At 38.6% G+C, this 12528-nt stretch overlaps 4 protein-coding genes across 5 annotated transcripts; 3 read left to right on the top strand and 1 right to left on the bottom strand.

The window, feature by feature from the left end:
• Nucleotides 1-1019: 1019 nt before the first annotated feature.
• On the bottom strand, nucleotides 1020-3028 carry LOC120012282. The gene is made up of 2 exons (XM_038863629.1): nucleotides 2789-3028; nucleotides 1020-1434 (listed from the first exon to the last, which is right to left on the bottom strand). The coding sequence occupies exons 1-2, from the start codon at nucleotides 2915-2917 to the stop codon at nucleotides 1333-1335; spliced, it is 231 nt and encodes a 76-aa protein (XP_038719557.1). The 5' UTR covers nucleotides 2918-3028; the 3' UTR covers nucleotides 1020-1332.
• A 2291-nt stretch (nucleotides 3029-5319) lies between these two features.
• Nucleotides 5320-6826, top strand: LOC120013317 (CBL-interacting serine/threonine-protein kinase 7-like). Its single transcript, XM_038865082.1, has one exon. It carries the CDS (start codon nucleotides 5376-5378, stop codon nucleotides 6684-6686), a length of 1311 nt encoding a protein of 436 aa, XP_038721010.1. The 5' UTR covers nucleotides 5320-5375; the 3' UTR covers nucleotides 6687-6826.
• Nucleotides 6827-9638: 2812 nt separating this feature from the next.
• Nucleotides 9639-10332, top strand: LOC120012652 (phosphoribosylformylglycinamidine cyclo-ligase, chloroplastic/mitochondrial-like). Its single transcript, XM_038864090.1, has 2 exons — nucleotides 9639-10008; nucleotides 10220-10332. Exons 1-2 carry the CDS (start codon nucleotides 9699-9701, stop codon nucleotides 10330-10332), a joined length of 423 nt encoding a protein of 140 aa, XP_038720018.1. The 5' UTR covers nucleotides 9639-9698.
• LOC120013318 (phosphoribosylformylglycinamidine cyclo-ligase, chloroplastic/mitochondrial-like) lies at nucleotides 10191-12342 on the top strand. 2 transcript variants are annotated; one of them, XM_038865083.1, is made up of 7 exons: nucleotides 10191-10314; nucleotides 10428-10529; nucleotides 10604-10663; nucleotides 11068-11240; nucleotides 11412-11514; nucleotides 11610-11768; nucleotides 11943-12342. In XM_038865083.1, the coding sequence occupies exons 2-7, from the start codon at nucleotides 10434-10436 to the stop codon at nucleotides 12108-12110; spliced, it is 759 nt and encodes a 252-aa protein (XP_038721011.1). In that variant the 5' UTR covers nucleotides 10191-10314; nucleotides 10428-10433; the 3' UTR covers nucleotides 12111-12342. The 2 variants fall into 2 exon arrangements, with proteins under 2 accessions (XP_038721011.1, XP_038721012.1); XM_038865084.1 differs by having other exon boundaries at nucleotides 10215-10321.
• Nucleotides 12343-12528: the final 186 nt, after the last annotated feature.

Raw genomic sequence — 12528 nt, 5'->3', positions numbered from 1 at the left:
CTACTACTTGATATTTTTGGCTCTTAACTTACCAGGGTACCCTAATCCTTCCCCACTGTCACCAGCTGAACACCAAGGGTGGATAAATTTTATACCCAAGTTTTAATCATTTTAGGGAGATTTGACATGTCTAAAGGATTAGTTGGGAACCATTTGGATGATAGAACTTTGATGAATCTCTCTAGGTCTCAAACCATATGTCGTATGGATTAGGGAGGTCTTAAGTTCAATAATTCTCATTGGGAGCAACCATTGTTGTCACGCGTTAGGTTTTCACCAAACTTACCACGTCGTTGGATGAAAAACTTTTGTACGTACAGACCGAACGATTCTAGTTTTGACACATATTGAATAATAAATGATATCGTTCTCCGTTACAACTACAAACCATGCATGGATCGTTGATGGTACCTAGTGACCACAACGTACATACCATTGAACATGAAAGTTATTTCTGATAAGTACTCTGAAACATTGAGGTGGGCCATTGGTTATGAAGTTCGTGGAAACATCTCAAATTCTTAAAATATGTAAACTGAAATACGTATGGTCAGAACTTTGATGGAATTATGGAAATACAAAGAAAACAAAGCTATCTCAGTAAAATAAGGCCATATAAGATAGCTCTGCAGAGTAATATTTATCCTTTCACATGCCTTCAGTTTTTGGCTCTCCTCAGCGCAACCAGAAGTTTTCAAGTACTTTGTGGCATATAATCAGAGTTCGGATGAACATGACAAGACCGCAGTCCTCGGTCATCATCTTCTCAATCTCCGGCAGAAGATCCACATACCACTAAACTTCAGCAAGAAATAGCCTTTAAAGTTGAAACTGGATAAACATGAATGCTAATTACGTAATCTTCCCAAGTCAGGGAACAAGTACTCAGCTAGGACCAAGGCAAAATTAGGGCATATCATTTTGTCAAATGAAGGGGGAAAAAAAACCCGAGGAGAGGGAAAAGGCAGGAAATATACCCTAGAAAAATGATGTTTATAGTTTATACACTAATTGTGTATAGATCCAAGCAACAGAATTTACTCATTTAGATTCACAAAGAATCGAGTTCCATGTTCCCAAAACAACACATGATGCGCAAGACTCCCACAATGCTGCTGGAGTCTGTAGAGGCAGTTTTCATGATGTGAATTGTGAACATATATGACAGTAAAACATAAATGTGCAATATCCAAATTAAAAATACATATCATATTCTTAGAATATACATCTAAGCTTTTTACACTGCATATTATGGAAGGATACAGAGAAAACTACCTCCGAATACAACCTGAAAGCCCCACAAAGTCAGTAAGTCACATACAGCCCTTAGAATTAATTCATGTTTTTCTTCTGAGCCAATTTGCGTGCCATCTCTCTTAACTCTTCTGGTGACTGAGGCCTTGGTCCCTCCGGAGGATAAACTACATAAGAATGCTTCACAAAGGAAATAGAACTGATTTAGAAATTAGTAAATAGTAACCAAAGAAAACCTCAGGAATTAAAGATAATATTAAGAAACTTATGCAAAGTAATTGAAGTTCCACTGACAATCAAAGATTCTGTGCAATAAAGCCTGTGCTTCCTTTTTGTTGAAATAAAATCCTTTTCTTCTCTATTTCTCAGTGCATTCCCCATTATTTTCGTATAACTAACATTGCATCCAACAATTTTTGGCATCACACATGGGCAATCTAAACCCCTATCATACCATTTAATACCTAACTCTCAAAGAAACCAATATGGCTGAAACTAGTACTTAAGCTTGTTTCAATTATTCACAATCTTTGACACCTACATTCAACAAGGAAAATTATGAAGACTTGAGCATTTAAATGAAGAAATTATTTAACTTGCAAGATTAGCGGGATTTAGTAGCCAAGAATTCTGAGAAACCAACAAGCTTGAAAGCATTCGAACCATAGTCAACAGTGAAACAGCAAAAACACAAGCCACGTAACCAAAGAGATGCAAAACACCTTTTTCATCCAGCAAGTGCTAAGAAAGACTATTTAACAAAAGCACTTCTGTCCACTGTATTAGTTACACAGCAATTACGATGTCACTTCGCTATGTTTTGGCTGGCTTCTATACTTAACCAGGCAAAATTGTACAGAAGTCAAATATGTGAATATCCCATCAAAAGTAAGCAGGCAATAAATAGTAGACGCAAAATTCTTCAAAAAAACAGCAACAACGGCAATAAAAACAGGGGAAAAAAAAAACAAAAACACTGAAACCACTGATTGAGATTGAAGGAAGAAAACCATGATGGTATACGAGCATTAAGTTATCACTTCATCCAATACATTTACAGCAAGTAAGCAGCAGTAATAGATTCTTTGATTGGCAGCGGAACTTCAATTACTTTGCATAAGCTCGTGTCAATTTCCGCAAATTTATTGCGCCAAACAAAATGATGAGCAATTGAACAGCATTAATTTTAAGTTTCTGGCAAAGAGCAATGAAAAATTCCAGTCACAGAATCAAATTTCCAATTTGATGATGCTATCGTCAAACATCAAGATCTCAAAACCATCAGCTATCCGATTTCCTCCCAAGAATAGAGAAAGAACAGATCAATATTAATCTAGAAAATCAGCTAACAAGAACCTATAATTCAAAAAAAAAATCCCAGAACAAATCTATATATTTAAAGAAAACTAAGTGCAGGTAAACCTCGAAAACCTATTAAAAACATACTAATTTCGTTCTCCACCAAAATTTGATAATCAATAACGCTATGGAAAATAAAATTTCAAAATATGAACATATTAGATCGAGAGAGTACATTTCCCATGATTTTCTGGATATTCTTGGTATTGTTGGCGAAAGTATACATAAGAAAGATCGGAACGCTCACATACAGCCCGAACTTGGCGATCTCCAGCATTGCCTTTGATGTTCCCACAGAAGACATTTTCTCCAGACACTTAAGACGATGGATAAAATCTCCGAGAAAGTGCTGGAATAATTTTCTCTCACTCTCCTCTCCTCTCTCTCTCTCTCTCTCTCTCTCTCTCTCCCCTCTTGAAAACAAAAGAAAGTCGCAGTGGGCTTCGCTTTGTGACTGCGATACAAAAGTAATAACATGAATGCGTGGAGGCCCGGAGGGAGGGATATCTTGATGACGTGTATATGGGCGTGGGCTGAGTCATGTGGCCCATCATACGGATCCGCTGAAGCTTTTGGGCCTTCATTGTAGCCTAAGGTTAGTGGAACTGGACTACGGGCTTTGCGATATGGGTATGTATTTGTTCATACGGATCTGGTGAAGCTGTTGGGCCTTCCTTGTAAACTAATTAATGCCTCCAACTACGTAAGTGCTGCACTAACCAATATTAATTAGGTTTTTCTCTGTAGCCACCTTAAGGATATCTAGTGACAATGAAGGAATCAATGTTGTTTGCTCTTCATTTAAATATTCAAGATCATCATTTAGATTTTTTAATGGAGACATGATATAATTTTGGTGTGAGAAAGTTGTCCTTTTAGTACTCCTCAACAATTAGGAATTGTCTATCCGAGTCACTAGTTAGAGTGATAAAGATGGTATAATTAGAGTTCGAATCCTTCCTCACTCGTTTAAAAAAAAAAACGACTAGGAATTGCCTTCCCATTATATGCCAAAGAAATATTTAATTGATTTATGAAGCATAATAATCATAAAGACGTGCTTGTCTTTTCTTTTTCTTTTCCAAAAGGCAGGGTCCAAGATGTTGGCTTGCAAGGACAATATCTTACGTTAGTGTCCACAATAGTTTTGTAATAAGGCAGGAAATTGTTCATACTAAGATAATATTTTGTTTCAAAAGGAAAAACACTCAAAATATATTATGTGTATTAGTGTATATATATCTTGCTTTTTGACCACAATAGAGAGATTATCTTGAAATTTTTCTCTTTTTTAGGCCTTTGTTTTATGAACTATTTTTTTCTTAAAATTCCGTAACACATTTATGTTTCTTATGACACACAACAAACACTCATAAATTAGGACAATGCTAGACACCCCCAAAATATCACCCCCAAAAGTCACCCAAATCTATGTGGCATTATAATAACCATTGATTAAAAACATACATGTATGACCCACTTCACATCCAACACTCTACATTAAATGGGGACCTTTTGGGGGTCATTTTTTGGGGGTCTCAAGCATTATCCCATAAGTTATTATTTTTTTTTTGTAAAACATGATTTTTCTTGAACCACAAACATAAATTTTTATTTTAATTTGATTTGATTTGTAGGAAGAAATTTAATCAAGTACCATAATTGATAGAACACATGTTGGAAAACAAGTCAAATTTTAGATCAAGTAAAAGACGGACGCTATGAGAATATGACATATCGATTAATATATATAAAACGTGTAAAAAATAATTGAACTTAACTATTATTCATGGAGTTCCAACTTCCAAGTATCACAACCTCCACACCCGAGCCACCAATGGAGTGATAAAGAATTGTGTATATCATTTTGATGAATCAGGGTTCTCATTAACACCTTCAATGGTTGACATGACGAGTTCTCAGTCGTCAAGCTAAACCCAATTGTTATGCGCAAACCTCTACAGATTTCGTAACGAGAGAAAGCAACCTCGTACTTTACACTAGGCAACACAAATTGATTTTTCTTTTATTTTAAGTATTGAACATGTTCCTTGGTTGAAAATTACTTTAATGTGAAACAATTTGATATTTAATTAAAAAATACACAACACCCACGTACATAATTTTTCACATCATTTTAAACATCATATATGCTATTAACACAAATTAAACCTAAGAGTCACAACATTTTATACAACATATATGCTCACATTTAAAATAACATGTATGTTGTTTTTCAAATTATTTATCAAACCAAGCCCATAATTAACATCTTACGAGCTAAAAATTATAACTAGTCTAATATTTTTTAAAATAATTTATGATATTTGTCCCCAAAAAAAGGGACATTTTTGGTGCACAAAAAGAATTTAAATATTCCTCAAACAATACGTGAAAATTTAAATAATACGATTTTATCATAAATGAGAGTATCAAAACCCAAATCCACCGTACCCAAAAAAAAAAAAAAACACCACCCAAATCCATAGCAATTAATTATTCTTGTAGCAAAAAATAAAAGTCTTAACATAATTTTTTTTTATGAATTATGCCTCGTGAAGAAAAAACCAAAAACAAAGCACAACCAACGGACCGAAAAAGAAGACAAAAAGGGCAATTTCGGAAACTAAAAGAAAGAATACACCTGGAATCTTGTGGCACTCGGAACCGACCTACTCCTCTCCAGCTATAAAAACAAGACTCGTTCCCGTGCAGTCTGGGGGTTCACTCTGCGTCGTCCAGACCTCGCAACTCACGCAGCCATGGTGGATGGGGCCCCGCCGCCGCCACCTCCCCCTCCACCAATATCTTCCTCCATACTCCTCAACAAGTACAAGATGGGCCGCCTGTTGGGCCGCGGCAGCTTCGCCAAGGTTCATTCAGCGCGCTCAATCGCTGATAACACTCCGGTGGCCATCAAAATAATCGACAAGAGTATCCTCTCACTGGATCCGTCCATGGAGTCTCGCATTACCTGCGAAATCTCCACCATGCGCCGCCTTCACCACCACCCGAACATCCTCAAAATCCACGAGGTCATGGCGACGAAAACCAAGATCTACCTCGTCATGGAGCTCGCTTCCGGCGGCGAGCTCTTTTCGAAGGTCCTCCGTAGCGGACGATTGAAGGAATCATCGGCCCGGATGTACTTCCAGCAGCTCGTTTCGGCTCTCCACTTTTGCCACCAGAACGGCGTCGCTCACCGCGACCTGAAACCGCAGAATCTGTTGCTGGATGAGAACGGGAATGTCAAGGTCTCGGACTTCGGTCTCTCGGCTTTGCCTGAGCAGCTCAAGAACGGATTGCTTCACACGGCGTGCGGTACGCCGGCGTATACGGCGCCGGAGGTTGTAGCCCGGCGGGGATACGCCGGCGAAAAAGCCGACGCGTGGTCTTGTGGAGTCATATTGTATGTATTACTTGCAGGATCTTTGCCTTTCAAGGATAACAACCTTCCTTTGATGTACAAAAAGGTTCACCGGAGAGAATACAAAATGCCCAATTGGATATCGAAGCCGGCGCGATCGATAATCTATCAATTACTAGATCCGAATCCGAATACAAGAATGAGCATAGAAGCCGTAATGCAGAGTTCTTGGTTCAAGAAATCACTACAACTGCCAAGCGAAGACGGCTTAATGGATCAAGCAACCAAGCCTAGTACTAAACTAGAAAACATCGTCACTAGCATGAACGCCTTTGATATAATATCCTTGTCGTCGGGGCTCGATTTGTCGGGCTTGTTCGAGGCGACGAGCAATAACAGTAGAGGAAAGAGGTTCACGTCGAGGGAGTCGTTGGAGAGAGTGATGGAGAGGGTGAAGGAGGTGGGAATGAAATCTGGGTATAGAGTGAAGGAAGGGAAGCGTGGGGCTATGGGGTTGGGGAAAGGGAGGGCAGTGGTGGCGGTGGAGGTGTTGGAGATGGCTCCGTCACTGTTGTTAGTGGAGATGAAGGTGGTTGGGAGCGGTGGTGAGGAATTCGAGGACAATCAGTGGTGGGAGTTAAAGGAGGGGCTTGAGGACGTTGTTCTTTCATGGCACGGTACGGAAGCCATTGTTGCTGCAATTTGAAATGTTGACGTTTCATGTAGTTGAATTGCGTTTGTATACAATCAGTAAGGAATCACAAAATTTGATGTATTTTAGCACATTTTAGGCGTTTGGTCGGATACAACGACGACGTATAATATATATTCATATTTTACGGTTCTATACAGCGTATAAACTGTTGATAAACTCTACCAAACGGATCCATATATGTAAGAGTCTATTCAAAGTCTATACATTGCTTGATACATTATGAATCTTTGCAGACACAACTTACCAAAACAATTGGTACAATTTTGGGTTACAGATCATTGTCAGGCATCTTCTTCTTCGTCAACCAGCCCAACAAACAGAAGATAGGGGCAGAAATCCACGTCTGCAAACCATGATGAGGATCCCTTTTCGTTGTAATAACTTCCAACTTGCCTACACCCTGTCTTGAAAATTCCACACTTGATCAGAACAAGTCCAAGTGATTTGAATGTACAATTTTCTGGTCGAATAGCAGAGCATTTAGCATTTCCTTGAAGGTTCCCACAGCCTCTTCGAACCTCCCATTGCATACAGCTCAAGCACATTGAAATTGAACATTGGACACATATATGTCTAATCCAACCGTTTATCAACCCAATCACCTCTTAAATCCCAATTTTCTTCTAAATAACAAGCGGTTAACTCGTTAAAAAATGTGGACCATTGACATTGGAGAAAATTCAAAACTGGGAGCTACTGAAACCCAAAAGAGTAGGCCCCCCTACTATACGCCTTCCGTGTGCGCAAGTATCTATTCGAAATGCAATACGGCACAGTGCACACACAGGCGGTGGGCTAATGGGCTGAAGTATCTCTTCGAACTGCAAAGGCCCTGTTGTATGGGCCCAGGTCCTCCCAGATGGAATTTAGCATGCAATTATTTACTTTTGTGATTGTCTCCCATTCAGTTATTGAGGTTTTTTTTAAAAAAAATACAAACAGTTTTTAAAATTAAATACATAAATAACATATATTTTTTTTACCAATAGAATAACAAATCGATTGTATTCATGGACAATCAGAACATACTAAATTCTAAGGGTGTAAACCATTCAATTTCCCATGAATTTAACCGATCAATCGGTTGATTATTTCAAACGATTATCATTAAGTTTTAATTTTTTTTTTTAAAAATAACCAATCAATCGATTTGACAGATCGATTTTTTTTAACACCTCTATTAAATTCGGCTAATGGAGGTAAGTACTAAGTTGAATATTTGATTTCTAGTAGATCTCTAACGAGTCGTATCCTAACCAGGTCAGGATTATATATCCTACCTATGAACTGATACAGTTTGTGAGACCTATTATTTTGCGTATTGTAGTAGACTTTTCAAAGTTTCCAACCTTTTCTTTCTAGTTTCTACTACTCGGAAGATATATATATATATATCAATCAGTATCATAAACTAGCAGAAGATCGATCGAAGACAGTATGATTCGCAGATGCATTAATTCATGGGTTCCTCCACCACCAGGGTGGATCAAAATCAACTTCGACGTCGTTTCCGCTCCAACCTTTTGGGCAGTGGGAGTTGTAGCCAGGGATTCTGTTGGAGAATTAGTCTTGGTTTTCTCAGATTTACTCCCAAAAGATGATTCAGAACTCCCAATAGATGATCCAACTGTCGTGGGAGAGGCTTTAGCTGCGAGAGCTGCCATTGAATGCGGTAAGAGCATGGAAGACAAGTATTTTATAGTTCTCGAAGGCGACGCGAGAGAAGTTATTCATGGCATCAACACTGCCATGAACGATAATCGCTATGATCCGGGTATGGCGGGTATGGTGGGCGAGAAGATTATTGACTCTGTGAGAGTTGTTGCAAAGAGTCTTGATAAGTGCATTGGTGGTGGCGTTCGTCTTGTATTTCCAGAAGCGAATGCTTGGGCTTATAGGGTTGCTAGGTGGGCTGCCAATACGAAGAACACTGGCTTTGTTCCTCCTCACCGTCTTGAAGAGATGGCTAGGCGTTTGAAGAGGGATACTCTGCCTAGTTTCCCCAGTTATTTAGTCTAGGGTTTTTGTGATAGATTGGTCTTTTAATTTGCCTAAAAATAATAAGGAAAAAAAATTATAGTTTTCTTTTAATTTTTTTTTATTTATTGGGTTTAGTACGGTTTATTGTTTAGATTAATGCAACTTTCATATACTTTAAATGTGATGGAATATAATTTTTTTTTATTTTTCTTGCCCTCGATTGGCTTCTTGTTCTCAAGTATTATTTTTGGCTATGATGAAATGTATAATTTTGTTTATTTGATTAATTTTGTGATCATTATGGCCTTTGTCTTGTACACTTTCGTTTATCATATGATTCGTAAAATATATGACCAATAAAAGAAAATATGATATTAATATAACCATAGTATTAAATTAATCATATTTTACGAGTATGCATGTATTAATATAAACTGCATCTTCTGGAAGAATTCGTCACGAATAGATCAGATAATATTCATATATGTGATATCTCATAAGGGTATCGAGTTTGAGCCTCCCCATCCCCATCCCCTTCCTTAAAAAAAATAAAAAAATCGTTCATCCTACTGAGAGGTACAATTAATATCATGAACAAAATTAAACAGTATTTTCGGTTGAAGCCCAGCCTGCTAGGGCCCGAACTCGTTGGTCACTTATTGGGCAGATACTGGGTTGAAATCCAGCTCGTTGAGGCCCATACTTAATGGTCACCTATTGGGCCAATTATGGGGTGGTGAGGCCCAGTTTGCTAAATATGGAGCCATTTGATTTTGAAGTAATGACTGGAGGTGCAGGGAGGGGAATTAATACCGGCCCACCTAGAGTTCTTTTTCTTTCAGGCCTGGTAATTAATACAGGCCCATTACTTTGGGCCAGTTTGGGTTGTTCAATAAGGCATAGCCCATAACCTGGGATCCGTAAGCCTCCCGTAACTCAACTTAAAAGGCTAAACCCCAAAGCCCTAATCTTCACTATACTAAACATCTTCACTGTAAGTTCGTTCCCTCGGGTGTCTCTGCCATGGCCACCACCACCTTCTCGACAGCCTCGGAGCTGTCTGGTTGTGCTGTTGTTGCAGGTTCTGTTCGAAAATCTCGACGTACGAGACAAATTTCTGCTGCCTTTCATTGCTTCTCTGCGAGAGCTACCAATAGCCACGTAGTACTTTCGATGTCGAAACCTAGTAACGATAAATTTACCGTTAAGTCTAGTAGTACGGATACCGGACTTACGTATAAGGATGCGGGCGTAGATATAGACGCTGGGTCGGAGCTTGTGAGGAGAATCGCTAAGATGGCCCCTGGAATTGGAGGCTTTGGGGGTCTTTTTGGTATTACTCATCTTCTGTATCATCTATTGTTTTCCCCTTCTCGTTTTAATTTTCTTAAATTGGGGCCTGATGCTAGATAGAGAATTGTTGTTGAAAGTTTGGATTTCTTTTTCAAGTGGAAAATGTTTGAAAATTTTGATGTAGGAATCGTATTGGGTTTGTTCTCTATCACTGGTTTCGTGCTTAAGTTTTCTGAAATGCTTCTAAACAGGTGATTCGTACCTTGTCGCTGGCACGGATGGTGTGGGTACAAAACTTAAGCTTGCATTTGAAACTGGAATTCATGATACTATTGGTATTGATCTGGTAAAAGGTTCAATATAGATGAGATATGCCTTCTTGTTAGTAATTAAGTTTCTTGCATTGGTTTGAACTTTTAAGTAATTAACTACTTAAATGCCTATGTGCTTCTGCTTCAGGTTGCCATGAGTGTCAATGACATTGTAACTTCCGGAGCAAAGCCCTTATTTTTCCTTGATTACTTTGCTACTAGCCATCTTGACGTTGACCTTGCCGAAAAGGTGCATGATATTCAGTTATATAGATCGAAGATTTATGCTTTGATTGAGCACTAATATTCTTTTCTCGTTTTTAGGTTATAAAAGGTATTGTTGATGGATGCCAACAATCTGATTGTGTTCTTTTAGGGGGAGAGGTATGTTCATTTATTTATTTTCTTTATACTTGCTTAGTGTCAATGAATGCATTTGAATAAATTATCATATTGTATTCTCGTTTTGACTACCAAGAGAAATTTGATTAGAAAACTATTGAATATATTACTGATGGTGTTGAATTTTAATTGATTGAATACAATGGCAGCTAAGAATTGTTCATCCTCTTGTAAGACTATTTATTTGACTTCTCATAGTTATCTACTTTATGCCATTTTTCCATGCTAATTCTACATGATGCCAACTGTATGTATTGGGGGCTTCCTTATTTCTCTTGTTCTCTACTCTGTTTGCTTCAGGTCTTTCCAGTTCTCTACCATGTCCCCCTTCTTTATATCTCAGACTAGTGGTGCTTAACACCTATTATTGTGTTTGCACATTTCAGACTGCAGAGATGCCAGATTTTTATGCAAATGGTGAATATGATCTTAGTGGATTTGCGGTTGGCATTGTTAAGAAGGATGCCGTTATTGACGGGAAAAACATTGTTGCTGGTGACATCCTCATTGGTCTGCCATCCAGTGGAGTGCACTCCAATGGTTTCTCACTTGTGAGGAGGTTGGTTACTGATGTTACAAATTCTTTTTTTTCCCCCATATTGGCTTAATTAATGCCCATGCTAATGATGTTGTCACCCACGTGAAAACATGGTTCTGCAATTGCTTTCTTTAAGACTGCTCTAACCTCGTGCCAAAATCCTTAACCTTATTCATTATAAAAACTTTACAGGGTTTTGGCTCAAAGTGGCCTCTCTCTAAATGATCAACTGCCTGGTGAAAATATAACATTAGGCAAAGCTTTGATGGCTCCAACTGTCATTTATGTGAAAGAGGTTCTCCGTCAATCCCTATTTAATATTATTATTCTTGCTTAGTGATCTTGCATTCTGGTTGAAGTCTTCATCTTTTTCTTTTTTGGGTAAAAAAGGTACTTGACTTAATCGGAAAGGGAGGTGTGAAGGGGTTAGCCCACATCACTGGTGGAGGTTTTACAGACAATATCCCTCGTGTTTTTCCTAATGGGCTTGGTGCTGTCATCTATAACGACTCTTGGGAAATCCCAGGCGTATTCAAATGGATCCAACAGGTAGAGTTCATTTGACTTGTTATCTTGGAATTCGAATTGGAAGCCTGTTTGAATGAACTCTCATGAGATATGTCTGCAACTGTTTTCCCATCAGTTTATTTCTCCTTTTCTATCTCCTCTATGAAGTTTTTGTTGATATTTTTTTGTTCTTCCGGTTTTTTGGTTTTAATTTAGGTGGGAAAAATTACTGATACTGAGATGAGGAGAACTTTCAACATGGGAATCGGAATGGTTGCTGTTGTGAGCCCGGAGGCAGCCCATCAGATCCTGGAGGAAAGTTCTTACAAGGCTCGTCGCATCGGTGAGGTTGTAAGTGGTGGTGAAGGAGTGAGGTTTTGCTAAAAATGATACCATCTTGCTAGTGTTGTTAACATTCCTGGTTCTCCTCTGTTGCAACCACATATACACCTGGCTTTCGATAAGTAAAATTTAGTTTTAGAGGTGTGAAGGAATTGTTTCCTTACCCTATAATGCAGGTTGACCTCCCCCAAAATCTGGGGAATTCTGCGTATCCATGTTGTTGAGAAAGTTTTGAATGAGCAATAATTAATTTAAAACCAGCTTCTGTTTCTGATTTCTGTGTGCATTTTGCGCTTTAATTCTCTTTTTCGTATGCGGGCCAACAAGCCGGGTCTCTATTTTAATATTTCGTAGTCTGGTTCAGCCCGTGCCAGGCCTCGGCCCACTAGTGGACTGTACCGGGCCGGTCCATTTACATCTATACCGCCCAGACCCAGTCACACGAATGCAATAATCGGGA

This window comes from Tripterygium wilfordii, chromosome 13, assembly GCF_013401445.1.
Source record: "Tripterygium wilfordii isolate XIE 37 chromosome 13, ASM1340144v1, whole genome shotgun sequence".
Taxonomy (NCBI): Eukaryota; Viridiplantae; Streptophyta; class Magnoliopsida; order Celastrales; family Celastraceae; genus Tripterygium; species Tripterygium wilfordii.
This window is presented reverse-complemented; position numbering and strand designations above follow the sequence as displayed.